General features: G+C 40.7%; 4 protein-coding genes across 4 annotated transcripts in view; 2 read left to right on the forward strand and 2 right to left on the reverse strand.

The window, feature by feature from the left end:
• Positions 1–940: 940 nt before the first annotated feature.
• On the reverse strand, positions 941–10,147 carry slc26a11 (solute carrier family 26 member 11). Its single transcript, XM_067583660.1, has 15 exons — positions 10,011–10,147; positions 9,329–9,551; positions 8,962–9,196; positions 8,205–8,397; positions 7,638–7,723; positions 6,614–6,830; positions 6,266–6,444; positions 6,048–6,120; positions 5,790–5,901; positions 4,382–4,437; positions 3,456–3,596; positions 3,239–3,366; positions 2,196–2,295; positions 1,955–2,088; positions 941–1,745 (listed from the first exon to the last, which is right to left on the reverse strand). Exons 3-15 carry the CDS (start codon positions 9,166–9,168, stop codon positions 1,635–1,637), a joined length of 1,737 nt encoding a protein of 578 aa, XP_067439761.1. The 5' UTR covers positions 9,169–9,196; positions 9,329–9,551; positions 10,011–10,147; the 3' UTR covers positions 941–1,634.
• A 39-nt stretch (positions 10,148–10,186) lies between these two features.
• On the forward strand, positions 10,187–16,302 carry sgsh (N-sulfoglucosamine sulfohydrolase (sulfamidase)). Its single transcript, XM_067583670.1, has 9 exons — positions 10,187–10,529; positions 11,132–11,292; positions 11,382–11,487; positions 11,581–11,957; positions 12,121–12,202; positions 12,278–12,481; positions 14,281–14,447; positions 14,566–14,783; positions 15,962–16,302. The coding sequence occupies exons 1-9, from the start codon at positions 10,448–10,450 to the stop codon at positions 16,143–16,145; spliced, it is 1,581 nt and encodes a 526-aa protein (XP_067439771.1). The 5' UTR covers positions 10,187–10,447; the 3' UTR covers positions 16,146–16,302.
• Positions 16,303–17,268: 966 nt separating this feature from the next.
• Positions 17,269–18,943, forward strand: npb (neuropeptide B). Its single transcript, XM_067583712.1, has 2 exons — positions 17,269–17,764; positions 18,387–18,943. Exons 1-2 carry the CDS (start codon positions 17,501–17,503, stop codon positions 18,513–18,515), a joined length of 393 nt encoding a protein of 130 aa, XP_067439813.1. The 5' UTR covers positions 17,269–17,500; the 3' UTR covers positions 18,516–18,943.
• Positions 18,944–19,083: 140 nt separating this feature from the next.
• Positions 19,084–21,215, reverse strand: part of gnav1 (guanine nucleotide binding protein (G protein) alpha v1) — a 34,536-nt gene continuing 32,404 nt past the window's right edge. Inside the window, exons 8-9 of the mRNA XM_067583684.1 lie at positions 20,989–21,076; positions 19,084–20,598 (exon numbers count right to left, since the gene is read on the reverse strand). Coding sequence (XP_067439785.1) covers positions 20,408–20,598; positions 20,989–21,076 — 279 coding nt within the window. The 3' untranslated portion in view covers positions 19,084–20,407. The remainder of the gene's footprint in view (positions 20,599–20,988; positions 21,077–21,215) is intronic.

Here is a 21,215-nt window from a genome sequence, read left to right on the forward strand (position 1 = left end):
GATGGGTCAATTGGTTTTGTTCTGGTGATCACAGACAGCTGATGTTGTCCATTTCTGACATTTAGATCCTTAAAGCCCCTGAAAACCCGATTACGAATCATATATATTTCTTAATGTTCATGACCTAATTAGTAACAGTTCAAGTTTTGAAAAAAGTATCCTCAGTTATTATTTATGAAGAGGTTATCACTTAATAATCTGCTTCATCAGGACTGTTTGGGTGTGCTGTGGTTGTAGTTTGATAAATTTGATTTGATTTGAATGAAAATACTTGACAACGCCTTGTTCCAACTGAGACACTTTAAACCAGAGAAAAGCAAAGACAAAAGCACAGATACAGAAATCTCTTATGTGAAATAACATTAAGTGTTCCATCTTTGGCAGAAAACTGGGTTCATGTTGGACCTCATTGCTCGGAGTAAGAGATTGGTGATTGGTTTTCAGGGCCTTTAAGGTGTTGATTGGTCTGTGGTGAGTGTTGACTCCTTGAGATCTGAAGATTCTGGCAAGAGGCTCTGACAGCTAAGCTATGTGCTGTAAGGGAGTCCAGCTGGGATGCTTCTGGTGGTCCCTGTTGATTTAGCAGTGTCCTTTCTGGTCTTAAGTCAAGATCTCTTGGACCTGTTGCAGCTCCCTCTGTCTGCTTTCCTCCTCACTGATAATGTCCTGCTCTGATCTGCTGGAGTAGTGCAGTTTGGTGAGAGCATCATCCATGTATCAGTACCAGGAGTTAGGTATAAAACTGGGTAGAAACTGTTGTCAAGGAAACCTTTTACAAATATTCCCTGTACAAGCGCAATTTTGCTGTCGTTATGTTGAAATTATTGTTGCACGGTCTTCACCCTTGAGAGCATGAATGTTCTTCTCTTCAAGCGTACAGAAATGTGTGACTTCAGTATAATACAGATACATACAGTACAAACACACATGCATACACATGAAAATGTAAATTTTTTATTCCGTAAAAAATCTTGTATGGATGTGATGATTTGGATTAATAATGTAATGATATAAATTAGTGTCATTATGTTGACTAAACTAAAATCATTTTGCCTCCACCTTGGCAGCAGTTCTTTACAACATAAAAATTAGGGTAATCAATCATCAGACATTTCCTTTTACATAGATAAATAAAATGACTCATATCTGGTGAGTTTACTCTGTTGATTATTTACACACATATTGTCCCTCTTTGTGTTCTGTAAATACAGATTTCGTCTCCGGCAGTTCACCTAGAATCATTAATATTATTTCTCTAAATACCTCCTCATTCATACAAAATGCTGCAAAATGTCTCTTTGAAAAAAACAAAACATAAAATGCTATAAAACATAATATTAGACTTCTGGGCCAATGTTGTTGTGCAACTGTAATCTAGTGTTGAGATTCCTCAATGATTTCCAAAGTCAAGTTTAGCAGATACAAAGTCCAAGGTAACATTTTCCTTTGACCGGGGAAGGAGGGGCATCACTTCACAACATCGCATCACAACACCTGACAGCCAGTTAATCAGTTGTTGGAGGTAGTTTATCACTTATCAACATCATAACAGCCCAATTATCTCAGTTCAGATTGTTTTTGCTTTTGCTTTTGTCATTTCTTCCTCTCCAGACTGTGAATGGGCAGTTTCTGTGTCAGTCACTGAGGCGGTTTCCTGACTCTGTCAGCAGCAGCGCCGCCTCCACACTGTCTGTATACCTGAAGTCCTGCAGATCAGCGGCTTGGAGAACCTCAAGAACAGAGGGCTAAAGGAGTAAGGAAGACAGAGGCAGAGTGTGTGAGCAAAGGAGACAAAACAGATAATAGGAAGTGATTTCTTCCCCATAACATGAGATTAGAATTATATTTTCAAATCCTCAATGCCCTCAACTAAAATGCATTTAACAGGCCAATAATCTGAACTCCATCAGTACTCAATTCAAATCTGTAAGGCAGTGAGGGCTGGTTGTCGTACCTGCAATCTGGAAAAGACCAGACCCACTTCTCGGAGTTTGAACTGCCTCAGCAGGTCCCGCAGCTCACTGATCACTGTGTAATCTATAATGCTGACATGATGGCAATCTAGGACCACTGACCGCGGAGGAGACACTAGGGGAGCCATGTTAAGATTAGAAAGACAGGAAAGTAAATGGTAAAGACAGCCTCAAAAAGTCAGTGTGCTCTACACAAAGACAGATTATCAAACAAATCCTCACCCTGCAGAGCCTGAGAGTGAATGATGTGGCTGAGATACTCTGTGGCAGGAAAGCTGAGTCCACTGCCCAATTCAATCAGCAATACACCGTGATCAGACACCTGATCACAGTGGACACACAATGATAAGAAGAAAACATCAGTTATGTTAGATGCCATTAATTTATGATCAACACACTCCTCAAATCTTTTGGTCTTTTTGTTGTACCTACTTTTCTTCTAACTTTTTCATCTTCAGTTCACATTTTCCCGTTGATTTAATGCAAAAGAAAAAGCACCTCAACCTCATCAAATTTATGTTGGTGCTGGTAGCCTCAAAACTGTTTACAGATCTATTGCTTTTGAAATATGAAGTATTCTGAATAAATAATTTAAACACACAATCGCCACATAGACTGAATGAAGAGTTAAACTGGAGGTGTTTTCTTACCAGCTAAGTTTGATCATATAGATTAGATACAATATGTTGGAAATTACACTGGAATTTGATTTATTGTTTGTTTGTTTTTTTGCTTGGTTTGATTTGTTTCGATTGAACCACAAGATGGTGCTACAAGGTGTAAAGCAAAGAAAGGCAACATTACAGATAACAGATGATGGCCTGATTACTGAATGATGTAATTAAAAAATGTAATGTAATTAAAAACAGGGAATTTTGTACTAAAAATACTTTAACCTTTAAAGATATCCACTTAATTCATGTAACTCAGATTGCTGAAGCCTCATATTAACTTAAGATAAATTTTTGAATCCATTTTCACACAACAGAAGGACTCTGAATTTTGTCCCCCATCAATTACATTCAAGGGATCTTTAAACAGCCAGAATGAACAGGAGGAATGATTACAGCAAGCAAAACCTGTTTCAATGTAGCTACAATGTGGGCACCTGATTATTGTTTTATGACAGACTTGAATAATTGTGAATCTATCTAACAAATCTATTAATTCGAGTGGTTCTTGCAAATATGTTCTGCAGTTTACTCTTCCTTTAAGTATCAGAGTCACTCATACGCAGTCCTGTGCACAGTGTTACTTTATGGTACCTTTATCTGGGGTCTGGCTGTGTTGTACAGCAGCAGGACTCCAGATACAGCTACACCTCCCATGATGCCGTACTGCACCTCCCAGAAACTCATCAGGAATGTCACAAAGAAAGGCAGCAAGTCCAGCTCTGTGGGAGACACATTACCCCGGGAATTTAATTAAACAAACGAATACACATGAAAATACACTTGTGTTTAAAATGGAGCAGACACCTACTGCGTATCCTCCACATCTTTGCCACGACTTGGTAATCCACCATAGGAGCTACAGCACAGATGATAACAGCAGCGAGAGAAGCTTTGGGGATGTAGTAGAAGGCCGGCATGAGGAACGCCAACGAAAGCAACACAATCACACCTGCAAAAGACAGAAGGGGAAATTCAGCAATATTTCTCATTTCTAAACTGTGAAACAAGCACAAGAAGACAGAGAAAGCAAAGTCGCATTAATATATACGTGATGACCTTTTTGTTGCTCCAGACGATTATTTAAAATTGAAAAATAAATAAATAGACATGGAGAGATTGATGTTGAAGTCACAAAACCCTAAAAGAGCATCATTCTACCTACAGTATGTGATGTTTAATTGAACCAGAAAAGCTAAAATATACAAATTAGAGGTATTTCAACACACTGCATTATGCTATCTTGATAAACTGAGAACTTTATGTGACAATCTTTTTTGAGTGATAACACAAAATCCTTCTGCTCTTCTCTGACTCCTCAACCTCTGATCACATAGTCAGGCTGTTGTTCACATTTGTGGTTTAAAGAGTACAGTCTAGACCTCCTCTATGTGAAAAGTGCCCTGAGATGACTTTTGTTGTGATTTGGCGCTATGTAAATAAAAATTGATTGATTGATTGATTGAACACTATCATTCATGTCCACATACTGGGCTGCCTCTGTTTAAGATTAATATCACCTTTGTTGTTTTGCAATCTGTCCATGTCTGCTAAAGACAGTTTTTGATGTTTCCTTTAACACAAGCTCTGACCTCCATGACAACACTTTCTCATTTCTACGGGGGAGGCAGAGGGGGAGAAAGGAGGTAAAGCAACGAGAGAAAATCACAAACCACCACAAGAGGGCAGTAGAGAGCACAGACAGGTAAAGTGAAAGTTGAAAGTGTCATGACTCACTGGTGACGATCCCACCCGCTGGAGTGCAAACACCAGTCTGGGAGTTCACTGCTGTCCTGAATGTGGAGAGATAACATGACAAAGTAAATATTTGGTAACAAAATTAGTGTGTGTGTGTGTGTGTGTGTGTCTGTGTCCAGGTCATTCACTGTCCCTCAGGTTGTGGCATGTTGATACATATTGGGCAGCAAGATATGCCCTTTCTCTTTTCTCCTTCTCCTAGTAGTATTTTTAATTTTGAATTTTTTGTCATTAAGCTCTTTGAAATCTGAAATTACAGAGTTGAACTTGTTAAAGTAAATGTTCTTTATTTCATTGAATGTTTTACATTGTAGTGTATCTCTGTCTCAGCCTCACCTGTCAAACAGTGACCACGTATTCTGTTTTCTTTTGGTTGCCATGATTTTTTGTCGTCCTCTTTGGATTGTCAGTTTGTGGTCACTGAGCCTGTACTTGGTTAGGATCTGTCTCTGCTTTCTGACAATGGAGAGATATTCTGACTATTCATCATCTCTTTTCAGGGCCAGATAACTAAGTCTCATCTACTTTGGCTTTTAATTTCTTCTTTCCAGTGTTGCAAGTAGGTTTCTTTACATTGTGTTATAATTTGGTTTACTCTGATTGGTATTTGGAAAGCAGTGCTGGTGAGACTGGTCAGAGTGTCTGAGAGGAGGCAGTTAGTCTCATAGGGGACTCTTTTCTGGGCTCAGCTCTTGGGTTTGGAGGGCTTTGTTATGGAGGGTGTCTAGGGGGCTGGATTTAAGGTTATTAAAACATTTGAGTGCTCTCTTCTGAATGTTAATTATCAGTAGGTATCTGCCTAATTCTGCTCTATGTGCATTGGTTGGTGTTTTTCTGTGTAAAATGCTATGATGACTGAGTGGACCCCAGACTTCACGACCATACCGTGCAATGGGCAGGATGACACTATCAAATATTTTAAGATTTTAAGTGGAATTTGTAAATTATAAAATGTTTTCTTAATTGCATTTAGAGCTCTTCAAGCTTTTTCTTTTACTGCACTTTTCTCTGCCATTTTGAAACTCCCTGATGCTGTTATGGTTATACCAAGGTAGTTCTAAGTCATGCCATGTTCAATGACATGATTATTTGTGGTAAACTGGTATTTGTTCTCCTGACATCTGGGGCAATTTTGATAAATCATGACATTAGTTTTCTTCATATTTACTGTTCTGACAGTACTTTTCTACTATGTCCAGCTGTTGCTGTAATCCTTGTTCAGTAGGAGACAGTAGAACAAGGTTATCAGCATAAAAAAGAGACTTCACCTCTCTGTCTAGGAGGGAGAGGCTAGGAGCAGCACATTGATCCAACTGAACAGCAAGTTCATTATATACTCTCTCTCACACACACACACACACACACACACACACACACACACACACACCTCCCAAAGCTGCCAGTGACAGGGTAGGCTGACACAAACGAGCCCAGGATGTTAGTCACACCAATTGCCAACAGCTCCTGGTTGGCATCGATCCTGTAGTCGTTCTGACTGGCTGAAGAGAAACAGGAAGTCAAAATCAGTCAACAGTCAGATGAAGCACTCAAGCTTTAACTGCCTTGATTATCTAATACTGACAAAGTGTGTAGAAAAATGCTTTTGCAACATGACATGGTTTATAAATGTTAATTAGACACTTACCAAAAGCTTTCGCGATAGCAATGCTTTCCAACAAACCCATGAAAGGGATCACAGCAAGCCCTCCTCCAAAGTCCTGCATACAAACATAGAGAGGAAGACTGGTTAGTCAGCTGCACTTCCTGGGAGACAGGGAGATTTCGGGAAGTGCAACTCAATCATTCAGCGAAAAAAGATTCACTGCCCTCGTGCTGTAACTGGCCCTTCCCTCCGCTCCTCACCTCTACAATCTCTCCAAACGTGACGACGGTCCCGTTGGCTGTGGTGTCTGAGGTGGGTGGGGGCCTGAACGGCGGGAGCCCCTGGGACGTTTTCCCAGTGATTGTGAACACGTGATGGCCGTAAGCATCCCAGGAAAATGCAACGAAGGATGCAGCCACGACCACCAGGGCGTTACGCACTGACCAAGACAGAGATTTTTATAGCAGAGATCATTTATAGCAATGAATGAAACAATGATAGACCTATTTATTAAACTTATTTTCTTTCTTTATGCTTTGTAAAAGTGAACAGTGTTTCACTTTTACAAAGCATTGGTGTGCATGCATATGAACATGAGAGGTACTGACTGGTAGCAACAGCCCACACTAGTTTCCTGGCGACTCTGGAGTAGGCGGGAGCGTTGCCAGAGCCCAGACTCGTCTTCATAAACATCAGCATGACCAGCAGAGCAAGACAAAGCAGACCCAGGACCACGTCACCTATCCTGGCCTCTGGGATCTTGTAGAAGGTGTAGTAAACCTGCAGGAAGAACTCATGGGGGATGCCTTCGAGTCCAAGAAGATTCTAGACAAATAAACAAAGGGGATGGCTATCAGCTGAGACCACTGACAATAAGAGGAGTTGTAGATCTGGTCAAATGTCAAATTATGAACACAGAGGGTGCATAAAAGTAGACAAAATGAGTTTGCATATCCAAATCAATCAACACACTCTTTTAATGATATTCTCAATCTTTATGTTTAGCACAGGGGAGTGTGTAGTGTGTAGATTAAATTAATGGTCTGGGAGATTGAGAGGGAAAACTTGTATAAATGCCACAAGACATGTATAGAATTTCCCCAGGACTCAGTTAAAAACTGGAAGTTCTGCTTGAGGTTTCTACCCGTTAAAGGGGAGTTTTTCCTTACCGCTGTCGCCAAGTGCTTGCTCATGGGGGAAGTGTTGGGTCTCTATAAATTAAAGAGTACGGTCTTGACCTGCTCTATGTGAAAAGTGCCTTGAGATGACTTTTGTTGTGATTTGGCGCTATATAAATAAAAATTGCACCTCCCAGTTGGCTCCAAGGTCAAGCTAGATCTAGTATCAAAGTGCTGATCCTAATTTTGAAAAATCTATATGATATATAATGAACCCTTGCTGTAAACTGTACACTGGGGTAGAAGCCCGACTGATGTTGGATTTCATACTGACTAAACTGAGGTTGAACTGTAAAAGCTATTTACAGCCTTCATTTGATTTATTCTGCTGCCAATCAAACGTGTCTGCACTCCTATTGGCTAGTTTTACTGCCGGGTACTGGTGGTTTTGATGTGTGTGTTGTTATTTCTGTTGCCGTTTCTGTGGGTGTCTGTGTATGTGTTTGACTCTCACCTTGACCTGTCCAAAGCCGATCGTTATTGCAGCAGCGCAAGTGAAGCCTTTTATTACAGGGAAAGAGATGAAGTCCAAGAGGAAGCCTGCAGAATAGCAATGAATGAACAAAAACAAAAGCATGATTGAGAGATTTCACAAAAACTGTGTGCGATTAAACACAGGAAGTCATTGATGTGGTGGCAGGAAGTGGTTCTCCTGCACTCACAAACTAATCTCCTGTTTCTTCACACTCTGTTCTATCTATAAAGCTTTTTAATTTTGTAAATTAGATTCCGTTTCTGTCTTCTGAACAATTAGTTTCGATATTGTTATATCAGGTTTTGATACAGAGATCACTCTAACGTTTACAAACTGGAAAATGTAATGTTACACCATCAGTGATGTCAGGTAAAGACAATGTGTCACAATGTGAATAAGAAGTAATTTTTTATATTGAAAAAACATCATGTTAAGAGTTCATCCACTTGGCTCACAAGGGCAAGTGTTACTAAATTTAGAAAACCCCAAAAAACTGGTGTCACAAGGTTTTCACATGACTACAGCAGCGCCCTGCCCTCCCCTCACCTAATCTCAGTAATGCCATTGCAGCCTGGATGAGTCCACAGAGGAGGCTGAGCAGCACCGCTCGGCAGGGCTGCCCCCCCACCACGGAGAAACACAGGAGGGACATGATGGCTGTAGGACCCAGCGTCACATCCTTAGAGGTCCCCAGGAGAGTGTAGATGAACCCCCCCATGAAGGCAGAGTAGAGCCCATACTGTGGAGAGAAAAGCTTTTAGATTAAATTGTTAACAGGGCTTATTTTCATTATTACTTAATCTCTATTCCTACTCAATTAATCAATGACCTTTTCAGTTTATAAAACATTCAAAAATTAGATTTCCCACAACCCAAGGTTGTTGGATGTCTTGTTTATCCGACAAACTGTTCAAAACCCAAAGATATTCAATTTGCAGTTATATAAAACAGAAAAAGCGGCATATATTCACATCTTAGAAGCTGAAAACAGCAAATGTTTGGAATTTTTGCCTTAAGCAATTGATCATTTAAGAAAATAGTTCTTATGATAAATAAATAAAGATTGAGATCTTTATGTGAAAGTAAAGCCATCAGTAAAAAATAAACAGAATGATCCAGGATGTCATTGATAGGCAAGATCATGATTTCAACTCTCTACAATTGAGCAGAAGTGACAAAAAAGATGGAGGGAATGTACACTCGTTCACTTCTTTTGTTCACATTATCCTTGATATTTCATGTTTTACTGGAACAAGACGATTTTAAGAACTTGATGACTCAACACAGCTCTGCTAGGACTCACCTGCACAGGAAGGCCCGCTACTTCGGCGTAGGCCAGCGCCTGCGGTACAGTTGTCAGCCCGACAGTGAGTCCTGCGAGCACATCCATCTGAAGCCATTTCAGCTTGTACCTGGGCAGCCAGGAGAGGATCGGCAGCCAGGTCTTCAGGGTGCTGCAGGAGCAGCAGCCTCGGGCCAAGTCTCTTCCCATCAGAGGCTGCTCCATCATATAAAAGTTAGAGCTGAAGGAGGAGAACCTGGAGAGGAGGAGGTTGGCAGAAAGAATGAAGAGATAGCTGCAGGTGCACAAAGATGTCCTTTCTTTTAACCTGTTTTACATATTCAAATGAATGTATGAGTAAGATGAATACAAGATAAAAGCCACTTACACAAAGTGATTTAAATGTCCTCTTTTGCTTTATATGTCACTCATCGGCTCTTGTGAAGTGGTTTCTCTGGTTTTGTTTTTTTCTCCTGGGAGTCCTCTGTCCCCACAGGCTGAGCATTCAGGACAACACAACAAAGATGTGCTCTGTGTGCATGCGTGCATCGGTTTGTGTGTGTTTTCCTGGACAAATATACAGCGCCATATCTTCAGATGCATGTTGTGATCTGTGTGAGATGGAAAAAGTCATCAGTCGAGCTGCTCGGCTACACAGATAACAACCACTTACGACAAGTTAAGGAGGTCATCTGAGGACATGTATTCCATATGCTTTCCTGTGACCTGTGACCTTAATGAGCTTTGAGGGCCTACAATCATGTGATGATCATATGATAGGTCAGTGCTTTGAACACCTGTCTGATCAGTGATTGCTTTACAATAGACAAGCATTTCTCTACACAATCACGAGTATAATATTACATAATAAAACATTAAAAAATCGTTTTTGTTATGTAGGCTATATTATTCCTCTAAAATTGATTTGACAATAAAATGTTATGGAAGAATGTGAATAATCTGAACAAACGGAATAGAATAAATTTGGACAGTATAGAAGAGAATAAAAACAAAGGAATAAAACACAATAAAACCGAAAATAACAAATAGAATAAAATATAAAATCTTACTCAGTCTGATGCTTTCCTCTCTTGCATTATTTCGTAATTCAGCTGTGATTTCACTGCTTTTCAGCGAGCACAGTTGCTCTCATAAGTGTTGTTCCTCTCGCTGAAACCACTTCCTAAAACTCACGTCACTCAGCAAAAGCGCCCTGTCGGCTCTCGTCATGTGACGTCTGTCATGTGACCGTGGGTGGGCGGGGCTTACGTTGTTTAAGGAAGACGTGAAAAGTGAAGTCTACTCGGGTTTTATGATACATCTATGAGCTTCACTACATTATAAGTCACTTTATTTCAGCTAGTTTGACGACTGAATTTATGTTGTTTAATGGATTCATTTGTTTTAAATGTTTCAGACGGCACGTGGTCCTGAAACCTTAAGAGTAGGCTTGTTTTTTGGGAAACAGTGAAGAGCAGTCATCATCATCATCATCATCATCATCATCATGCTGCTCGAGTTGTTTTTTCTCACTTTGGCATGTTTTTGCATCGGGGAGTCAAAGAGCAGAAATGTCCTTCTAATAATTGGTGAGTGGTTTCATTTCTAACCTGTGACAACAAGTCATGCAAAACTTCAGACTGTAAATCAGCCTTTTAACTTTCTGACTGAAAACATTATAGTGCTGAAATATTAGGCTAACTAATAAACTACCCATAAGCATACACTATATGCATACACAAGAATAACTCTTTTATCTGTTATCCAACTTTATATATACTGTAAAATAACCAGATGTTAATGTCTGTTTTTGGCAAATCCAGTAAAGTAAAATCTGGCAAATTTATATTTTTTGACAGCATAACTTTCATATCAGTCAAACCTATCATCTAATTAATAACAGTTGTTTCCTAATTACATTCCATTACATAATGTTATCTTAGTTTTATATTATTATGAAGTTAACCCTAAGAAAAAGTAATTAACTCTAAGACATTACTTTATTGTTTATCTATAAATGATTAATCAGTGATTGAAACGTATTGAATCCTGAAACTGTTTCTTGCAACACCTCTGAATTTGTGAACAGAAGAAACTTTGTGACATCAGTATATACTCATGAGTTCATTGATGTGCACTATGTGATCAAAAGTAAAAGTATGTAGAAAGTCCCTGTCTGTTCCTCTTCCAGCTGATGATGCAGGTTTTGAGACGGAGGTATATAACAACTCTGTGGTCCACACGCCACACCTGCGCTCTCTGGCCAAGCGCAGCCTGGTGTTCAGCAACGCCTTCACCTCTGTCAGCAGCTGCTCCCCCAGCCGCTCCACCATCCTCACTGGCCTGCCACAGGTAACACACACACACATGCACACACATGTACAGTATAACCCCTCATTTGTTCATGATATCAATGAATTGTGTTTGTCCCGTGTTCTCAGCACCAGAATGGCATGTATGGGCTTCATCAGGGGGTCCATCATTTCAACTCGTTTGATGGAGTTCAAAGTCTGCCGTTGCTCCTCAGCCAGGCTAACATACACACAGGTAAATAACAAAGTGACTTGTTCGTTTTTTATTTCAGGTATACACACAGAAACTCATGTTTTTATCTCATCTTGTTCTCTCTCATTGCCACAGGTATAATTGGAAAGAAGCACGTTGGTCCTGGATCTGTATACCCTTTTGATTTTGCCTACACAGAGGAGACCAACTCTGTCCTCCAGGTGGGGAGGAACATCACCCGCATCAAACTCCTGGTTCGCAAGTTTTTTAAGACCCATAAAGACGAAGCCTTTGAGCGAAGGCAAAAGAAAGAAGAGAATAAAGGAGACAGAGAGGGTATAAAAGATGAAGAGAGGCCTTTTTTCCTGTATGTTGCCTTCCATGACACCCACCGATGTGGACACTCGCAGCCCCAGTATGGAGCTTTCTGTGAGAAGTTTGGGAATGGTGAAATGGGAATGGGCAGAATTCCTGACTGGACACCAGAATATTACACACCAGAACAAGTAAAGGTCAGTGATCAAAAATTAACCTATTTAGATGTACAAAAAGTCTCAATTTCATTTGAAAATAAGGATTTTTTGGGCACACCTTTACTGCTGTTGTTAGTTTTGATATTTAACTTTATGAAATTTGCAAACAAATCACAAATATTTTTCATCATCTCTTCTTCAGGTTCCTCCATTTGTACCGGACACACCTGTAGCACGAGCTGACTTGGCTGCACAGTACACCACTGTTAGCAGGCTGGATCAGGGTATGTGAACTATACTTATACATACATAAAAAAGAGGGTGGAGAGATGTCATAACGGTGTAAATTTCCCCTGTAGGTATCGGATTAGTTCTTCAGGAGCTCAGGGACGCTGGTTATGAGAACGACACGCTGGTCATCTACAGCTCAGATAACGGCATCCCCTTCCCTAACGGCAGAACCAACCTGTATCACTCCGGGACCGCAGAGCCCATGCTGGTGTCCTCTCCAGAGCACAGAGAGCGATGGGGAGACACCAGCCAGGCCTTCGTAAGCCTGTTAGGTAAGAGATGGATGGGAGAAAGAGGGCGGAGAAGCTGCAAGTGGCTGTTATCTTAAAGGATAGGTTCACAATTTTTCAAGTCTGTCTTAAAACAACAGTCAGGTGCCCAAACAAGATTTTCCTCAATGTAATCATTCCTCCTGTTTATACTGGCTATTAAAAGATCCCCTTCAAATGTGCTTTCAGTGTAAGTGATGAGGGACAAAATCCACAGTGTGTCCACACCACACAGTCATTTTATGCAAAAATACATTTAAAAATGTATCTGAAGCTGATATGAGGCTTCATTTGGATGGCTGAAGCTTCATATTAGCTCAGCCTTGACATTAATTCTACAGTCTCTGAACTCTTCTGGAGGGATGAACACCATTCTTCGCTCATTTGGTGTTTTGATGATGGTGGTGGAGAGAAAATCTCCCTTAGGTGTTCAATTGGGTTGAGATCTGGTGACTGAAGGTCACATCAATGATTCACATCATTTTCATACTCATCAAACCATTCAGTGACCCCTCGAGCCCTCTGGATGGGGGCATTGTCATCCTGGAAGACACCTCTCCCATCAGGATAGAAATGTTTCATCATAGGATAAAGGTGATCACTCAGAACAACTTTGTATTGATTTGCAGTGACCCTTCCCTCTAAGGGGACAAGTGGACCCAAACCATGCCAGCAAAATGCCCCCCAAAGCATAACAGAGCCACCAGATCCCCTCACCGTAGGGGTCAAGCATTCATAATTATTCTACACTTGGAGGAAATAAATATATTTTAAATTGGAAGATATGCCCTTAAAGAAGAAAAACATATTTCAATGTTCATTTGGACACCTGACTATTGTTTTAAGACGGACTTGAAAAATTATGAAGTATAGCTCATCAAGTGTAGCAGCCAGTCCCTGTTAAGATGTCAACCATGGACCGCAGTGTTCCCAGTTTCTCCACTTTCTATAATAAAGGCTTAAATACTTAAAATCACCTCCTCCAAAACAATGAAGCAGTATTTCTTGGCACATCTCATCACAGGTTTTTGCCTTAATGTGAACATGAGTTGTGAGCAGTTCAATAAAAAGATTTTCCTCTTCAGGTAGTTCGATTTCAAGAATTTTTATAGGCTGGAAAAAAAGTGCTCAGTATTTCAACATTCCTTTATAAACTCATGCCATCACAGATTTATCATGGGAACACACTGGTGGGTCCGACCCTCAGGTTGGTTTATACATATTAACAAACATGTGTTTCTCTCATGTGCTTAGTCGGCCACAAGAGGGAGACTTAACAATGATGCATCAGGAGCAGATCTCAGACAAAATGAGATTAACTGAAAATGATCCCCGAGGGGATAATACATAAATGAAAATATCGATTAAAACCAAAGCAACAGTACAAAAACAGTAGAAACAGTTGTTATATAAATGACTGCCGAGGATAATTACAACACATTAAATAGACTGGAAAGTGTTCAAGTATATAACTTGTGAACATTAAATATGTGAGACATTAATATCAATGTTTGACACTGTCACACATCGACCCTTCAGTTCATCTGAAAAATCAAAAATCACCAAAATTGGAGATACATGGTTTTCATTGGGATGTCCCTCTGTATGCAGTATGAAATAGCACTATACCAATAATGAGTTCATGCGCAGTATTTAAGAATTCCTGTAATCACAAGTAAATGTATAATAACATTACACTGAAATGTGATTTGTTCCATCAGCTGAGGTAGTTTGTCTCATTTTGTGACTGTCTGTCTCATTCTGTCTTTCTGTGACTCTTCTCCTCTCTCTTCTTTCGGCAGACATCACTCCCACCATACTGGACTGGTTCTCTGTTCCCTACCCGTCCTACAGCCTCCCCGGCAGCCCTGCAGACCTGGTCCACCTCACCGGTCGCTCCTTACTGCCTGCTCTGGTCACTGAGCCCGGCAGCTGGCACACAGTCTACAGCAGCCAGTCCCTCCACGAGGTTTGCGAAGATCGCTGCTGTCAGACAGGATGTCATCAACACTGACTGTCAGAAATAGACTTTTCATGAAGGACTCAAACACAAGCATTTGACTGCTTTATTGTCATTTTACTTTCAGGTAACCATGTACTACCCAATCCGCTCTGTCCACCAGGGGGCCTACCACCTTCTCCACAACCTACACTACCGCATGCCCTTCCCCATCGACCAGGACCTGTATGTGTCACCCACCTTCCAGGACCTGCTGAACCGCACGAGGCTGAGTCAGCCGACGCACTGGTTCAAAAGCCTGCAGCAGTATTATTACAGAGAGCGCTGGGAGCTGTACGACACCAGGTCTGTTGCCTGAAACTGCTGCTCAGTGTTCATCATGTTGCTTTCATTTAAGGAGGACAAAATGTTGACTGTGATGACTCACAGACGAATATCGTTTAGTTAAGAAATTAATTTTCAGAAATTATACCCATAAATGGAACTAAATCCAGTAAACAAAAACAACCTTTTATTTAAATGTAAAAAAAAAACTTACGAGTGTAGAAAAAAATCGTAGTTGGTAGAAATAGTGCTTGTTGATACTCACCTGGTTGGATCCACCACATCTGGAGCTGCATGTGAACCTGTCATCCACATAGAATTAAACTCTGAAGAGCTGAATCCCAAAATGAGTTTAATTTTTCTGAAGAGCCATCAGGGATTCACACTGTTTTCTGACATTAATCAGATTGAGTTTTTTGAAATAACATACTAAAAAAAAAAGATTATAGCAGATCAGACCTGCTTGCAGATACTTTGTTTCAATTATACATTAACTTCAAAAAGCCTTTTGTCGTCAAATCCAACCAGATTTTCAGCCGCCGTCATCATCACAATCACAATTAGGTTGAATTCTTTATAACTGATGTTTGAAGGCCTGGCTCTGGATTTTCTCTGGACTCTTCAGAGCTGTGACTTTCATTGAAGACACTGAGTTCATGTCCTCTGTGTTGTTTTCTAGGAATTTAGGGGTTTTAGCATCCTGGGGGGCGTTTACAGTTAGAAAACGTACACATGGTGGGTATTATTTAGACTTATTCCAGTAGTTTTAGATTCAGACTATTAAAGTTGACCTCTTTTAGACCAACAAAATAAATAAATATTTCTGTACCAAAGTTTTATTCTGGGAAACATGGAGAGGGTTTTGTATTGCTTTATTTTACAGGTTCATAGTTTCCTGATAATTTCCTTGAAGGATTCCTGGAAAGAACTATGTAATCTGATATTAATTATAGGGGAAATAGAAAAATGGTTCTGAGATTGTTATTGTGTTTTGTGCTAATAAGCAATTGTTGTTCCCTAAAATGAGCTGATCCACTTGAATAAAACAATACTTGAATTGCTAAGTGAATAAGTGGAAAATCCAGATGTATTTCAAAAAGTAGAGATTTTCTTTTTATTGGTAGAGTCTGGGGAGGGGGAATACTAGTCCTGAGTGTGTTTATGATATTTAAATATTAATAAAAACTTCACCAACACAGGACAGACCCGCTGGAAACGAGGAACCTGGCGTCAGACCCATCCCTCAGCGCCGTGCTGGAGAGCCTGAGGCAAAGTCTGCAGAAGTGGCAGTGGGAGACGGGGGACCCCTGGGTCTGCGGACCAGATTACGTCCTGGAGGACAAACTGGAGCCGCACTGCAGACCACTCTACAATGGACTCTGATAGACTCTGATGGTACATTCATTCATCTTGATTGACATGCTGGATGCATCATGCGCACATTTTACATTAAAAAATAAATTATGTTTATTTGTTTTTTTTATATTTTTGTATGTCAGTGCTGCTTTTAATTCTCAAAAATAAAACATTTTAAATTCCATTAATTCATAATGCTGTTTTCAGTGTAGTATCCTCCTTTTATATGTTACTGGATACTTTATCATTCAAATCAGTGGTCTTTCTAATCCGTTTCTATACATTAAAGGTACATTTCCCATCATCCAGACCCCCTCATAATCCTGTTTCATAGAAAGGCAACATGGTTACACCCATTTAACTGTTTTTGTGATTATTTAATTGAACAAATGTGGATGCATCCCTCTTTGTTAAAGTCTCCATCACTTTTGTTCTTCTGCTGATCTACTGACTACACGGAGGTGGAGTTGATGAAGCATGACCGGTGAGGTCAGTAAATCAATCAGGGAAAGGGTTTGTATTGATAAAGGCCTATTTTTTTCTGGGAGCTCCGTTTTGAAGTGAGACTGACTCACAGTCTGTCCGTGTAGAAAGCTGCTGAAACTTAAAACAATTTGGATCAGTCGATTATTCACTCATGTTTATTGATCTGTTCGTCTTTTTACTCCTAAACGCTCCATTTCCACTCATCCTGGAGTCTTTTGAAGCCATGCGCACTGACTCTGCTTCGTGGTTGCATGCACTGATTAAACGTTGAGTCATTTTAATGGCTTTTATGAATTTTGTGTGGTTTTCCAGACAGATAAATCCAAATCTCTTCATCATATCAAATCACTTTTCACTGGTGTCCAAGCAGGAGTTAATCTGGAAATTAAAAGTCTGCCCTTTTTAAGTTTATGAGATGCTTTTAGACATTCAGGAAATTTGAATCTGACAATTAGATTGTCAAATTAGGGGGAAAAAATCCCTCCTCCCTAATGTATAAACTATTTGGACATCTTTGACCACTTACGTCACTGTCTATCCTGGGCTGTCTGATGTGGCTGACGTCTCTATACGTCTCCAACCCCCTCGTGCTCTATACCAAACACACACACATATGCACACACACACACACACACTACCCCTCCCCTGGCTCCACCATACCATCAAAAACGGATCAATTCGGATTGGTCTTTTTTCTTCTCCGCACAAAGACGGATCACCATCCGCCCACTTCAAATTTGATTTGACGAACGTGCTGGGTCACGATAACGTCGCCCAGCCAGCCTATATAAGCAGCAGAAAGTTTTCCAAACACACAGCAAAACGTAAAGTCAGCTGCTGACCAAGAACAGACCACAAAAGCGCAGCGTAAAAACAGTGCCAAGACGGTTCCAGACATGGAGAGGTCAGTCAGATTTGCCGTGGTGTGCGTCGCAGTGTCTCTGCTCATCTCTTGCCATCCTGTCGAAGCCTGGTACAAGCAGTCAACTGGGCCCAGTTACTACTCGGTGGGTCGTGCCTCGGGTTTGCTGTCCGGCATCAGGAGGTCACCATACGTCCGGAGGTCCGAGTCCGAAGAGACGCTGATGGAGAGCGACGAGACAGCAGGTAACAACGTGATTCCAGAGACTAACAGGCAGGTCTCCATCCTCAAAAGCATGGTAAGTACAGTTAAGATACTACAAACTTTATTCCTCTTTAAGCAGGGTTCTGTTTTTATTTTTTACACTGATGATAAAATGAAGGCTCGTAAAATGCTCTTTCCATTCAGCACCATAAGAGACACATTTATGGCGATTCTTAAATATTTAAAGTGAGAAACAATTTCTAGTAAACAACTCTTAGACAGAGATTAGGCTTTACTACTTGTCGCGAAACAAACAAACAGTTCAGATCAAAATTGTTGAAAGTTAAACTCGTGCGTAAAGGCGCAGCGGACGCTGCAGGTCAAAGCGCAGCAATACAAGATGGTTTTAACTAAGAACTTTTCGGAACTTGAAATCATTATCATCTTAGAAATCATTATCATCTAGGAAAAACGCCCGAATAAAGGAAAAATTTAGGTGGATATGAAATTATGGGATTTATCTAATAAGCGACTGTCCCACAGTCCCAATAATTTGACTGTTAGTATTATGAATACATGAAATACGAGACTATAAGGTCAGTTTACAGGAACATGATAGTGGTAGAAAAGTTGAATAGAATCACCAAAAGCTGATTTTCCCGGATTTTCAGCTGTAAACTTTTAATTGTCTGATCGCTGCTTTTCACCTCCTGCAGGCCATCTGCGTGAAGGACATCTCTCCAAACCTGAAGAGCTGCGAGCTGCTGCGGGACGGGACAGGCACCTTCCAGTGCAAAGCGGACGTCTTCCTCACCCTGGACTCCCTGGACTGCCTGTCCGCGTGAGTCCAGGTCAGACCCGCGGAGACAGTACCGGTCCTCCGCCGAGACCCGAGAGCGCTTCTCTGGAAATGAAGAATTATAAAGAAACGAACCAGAGTTGGATGAGGCTGAGGGCGCAGAGGAAAACCCGATCATTGTCGACGATGGACCGCTGCAGACTCTGAATGTTCTTATTTAAAAACACAATCATTGTTCAGTTTTTTGCTTTGGTTGCGTAGACAGGAGTATAAAAGTATAAAAGAAAAAAAAAACAAGACAAAAAATAAGTGCGAGAGATGTTAGTTGAAAACATTTTCTTTCCAGATGACTTCCCATCTTTATTGTTTAAACTGTTACATGTACCCGCTTTGCCAAAATGTATTAAATGTCCAGAAAGTTTCTTGTAAAGTACTTTTATTTATTTTATCTATTAAAATGAACAAACACTGGTAGCCTGTTGTCTGGCCTAAATTTGTCTTCAAATATTCAACTAGTGGGGGATGGAAACTGAAAAATATGTGATCCTGCACTCCCTTCATACTTATCCATTTATATATTTATCAAAGAAGAAAACTGAAACATAGGGTCAAAATAAGGTTGGCAGCCTCTCACATTTATTTTGTATTGTAGCTTCAGTACAATACACAGTATAAAACAATAAAATAACAGTCTGTGAACATGATCTATAAGACTTAAACAGCAGTTGTATCAAATATCAAAGAACTGAGAGTGGGAAAAAAACTGAAGAAAAAAACACATTAAGACATATGCATATGAAATGTAAATTACACGGCAGCTAAACGGCTTCATCATAAGGCACTTGGGGGTGTTTTTCTCTTTTCTCTCACTTTGAGTAACCATATCAGTCATTACCATAAAATGTTTATTATTGGAGTCAGGCAGGTGCTGGTGTGATACCACAGCAAGTCGCTCAGGCGAGCTTCCAAAACAGACAAACCCCAGCAGAGTTAATGCCACACAAATCACATATGACACATCATCCTTGTTGACAAATCAGGGTTTATGAGCATGTGTGTGTCAGATATTGAACAAGAATCATCAGAGGTGAAAGAAAGGAAATTAAAATAGGTCCGAGGCTTCATGGATATTATTTGTCGGTTTCTTTACATACACTTTTCCCATTTTTAACTGGTTATTGCAGGTTTCCAGTGTCATCACTGACTGGTGAGAGTCAGGGGAACAAGTGAAGGCGCAGATTAAAATGAACGGAGTGTAGGTGACAAGTAAACACAGAGTGGGGTGCTTTTACAGTGATCACCGGCTCATTAGGAGGGTGTGACGCACAGGATGTGCACAGCGGAGACACCGTGATGGATGAGCGGAAAACATGCGATGGTATGCATGAGTGAACCCTGCACAGAGGAACTAACGGACAAACAGTAAATCCTCACTCCCTCTGTGTCCTGCCCACACACACAAAAGAGGAGACAAATAAATGGCATCATTGTATGTCAAGCCTTCAAAAAAGAAACCTCACTGTTCATAGTCTGATGTGGATTTTATGGTACAGTACAAAAATATAAATGCCCATCATTCTCAATATAAGAATTTCAAAATTTAGGGCTTCTTTCGGGTTGAAAGACGAAGGATTAGCCATGAGGTCCTTCTCCTTCAATGTTTGTTTTTTTCCCAAAGCTACATGAAATCAAGTGTTGCAGTGTTTATAGACAAGCAGCATCACAGAGGATGAAATGCAACAGTAGAAAATGGCATCAGAGCTCCCAGGCTGCACCTTATATGAGAGAAAACAGACAATGTGTTTGGATGAGATGATCTTCATGTTCTGTTCAATGCCTTTTTGGCTATTTTAGTCTTTTTTTAAAAAAAGTGTCTGTTGTGTCACATCCAAAGGTCGACAGGCACCGACTCTTCAGCAAGGTCTCAGCCTGTGGCGGCTACAGGAGCGACACTGCCTCCAGGTTCTCTTTGATTATTGTGTCCATAACAACCTGGAAGACCACCTGGATGTTGGAGGTGTCGGTCGCCGTGGTGAAGTGGTGGTAGATGAGTTTGCTGGGCGTGGTGTTGAGCGAGACGAAGGTGGCGGCGATGAAGCGGGCGGCTGAATCCACATCACAGTCTGCGCCTGGAAGAGAAGCTTTACAGTGAAACATCTGGCTCCACTCTCACCGCACATGCAGTGTATCAGACTAGTCATCATATCTGAGGTCAGTGTGAAATGGACGCTTGCTCTACTGGCTGACCCCAATCCCAAGAGTTTTAGCATTTATATTGACATTTGCATGAGAGCAGAGAGGACACATCCCCTGTTGAGCCCACTGTGATGTGGAGAGCAAAACGCTGAGCGGAGCGGATACAAAAACCCTGAAAAATAACAGCCAATAATGTGTCTACGGGAGAACTAAACAGTGCAACAGTACATTTACAGGCCCTTTCTTTTGATTTAGATTATTGTGTCCTGTGTCCAAACTTGTAAATCTTCCTTGTGAAGACGAACGTGGTCTAGCAGTCCTACCTTTAAACTGTGGCAGGTATAACCGCAGATGTCGCCCAGAGTGTAGAATCTTGTCTTGAAAGAGGTCTATCTTGTTCATGAATAAAATCTGCAAAAAGACATAAAACAATCTGCTGAGAACTCAAAAAGCTCATCACAAGTCAAAGGCTCCCTCTCCAGTGGAAAAAGGAAAATCAATTCGAAAGATCATGAGACAAAAGAAAATGTTGATTTGATGACTCCCGTCT

Source organism: Thunnus thynnus, chromosome 3 (assembly GCF_963924715.1).
Source record: "Thunnus thynnus chromosome 3, fThuThy2.1, whole genome shotgun sequence".
Taxonomy (NCBI): domain Eukaryota; kingdom Metazoa; phylum Chordata; class Actinopteri; order Scombriformes; family Scombridae; genus Thunnus; species Thunnus thynnus.

Excerpts from the sequence above, each read along its gene's own strand:
- slc26a11 (XM_067583660.1), bottom strand. The coding sequence starts at position 9,168 with ATGATGGAGCAGCCTCTGATGGGAAGAGACTTGGCCCGAGGCTGCTGC. Across the intron at positions 6,445-6,613 it reads AGTGTGGGCTGTTGCTACCA|TGCGTAACGCCCTGGTGGTC; the intron begins GTCAGTACCTCT and ends TGTCTTGGTCAG. Across the intron at positions 3,597-4,381 it reads AGCGGGTGGGATCGTCACCA|GTGTGATTGTGTTGCTTTCG; the intron begins GTGAGTCATGAC and ends TGTCTTTTGCAG.
- sgsh (XM_067583670.1), top strand. The coding sequence starts at position 10,448 with ATGCTGCTCGAGTTGTTTTTTCTCACTTTGGCATGTTTTTGCATCGGG. Across the intron at positions 11,958-12,120 it reads ACACACCAGAACAAGTAAAG|GTTCCTCCATTTGTACCGGA; the intron begins GTCAGTGATCAA and ends TCTCTTCTTCAG. Across the intron at positions 12,482-14,280 it reads GGCCTTCGTAAGCCTGTTAG|ACATCACTCCCACCATACTG; the intron begins GTAAGAGATGGA and ends TTCTTTCGGCAG.
- npb (XM_067583712.1), top strand. The coding sequence starts at position 17,501 with ATGGAGAGGTCAGTCAGATTTGCCGTGGTGTGCGTCGCAGTGTCTCTG. Across the intron at positions 17,765-18,386 it reads TCTCCATCCTCAAAAGCATG|GCCATCTGCGTGAAGGACAT; the intron begins GTAAGTACAGTT and ends CACCTCCTGCAG.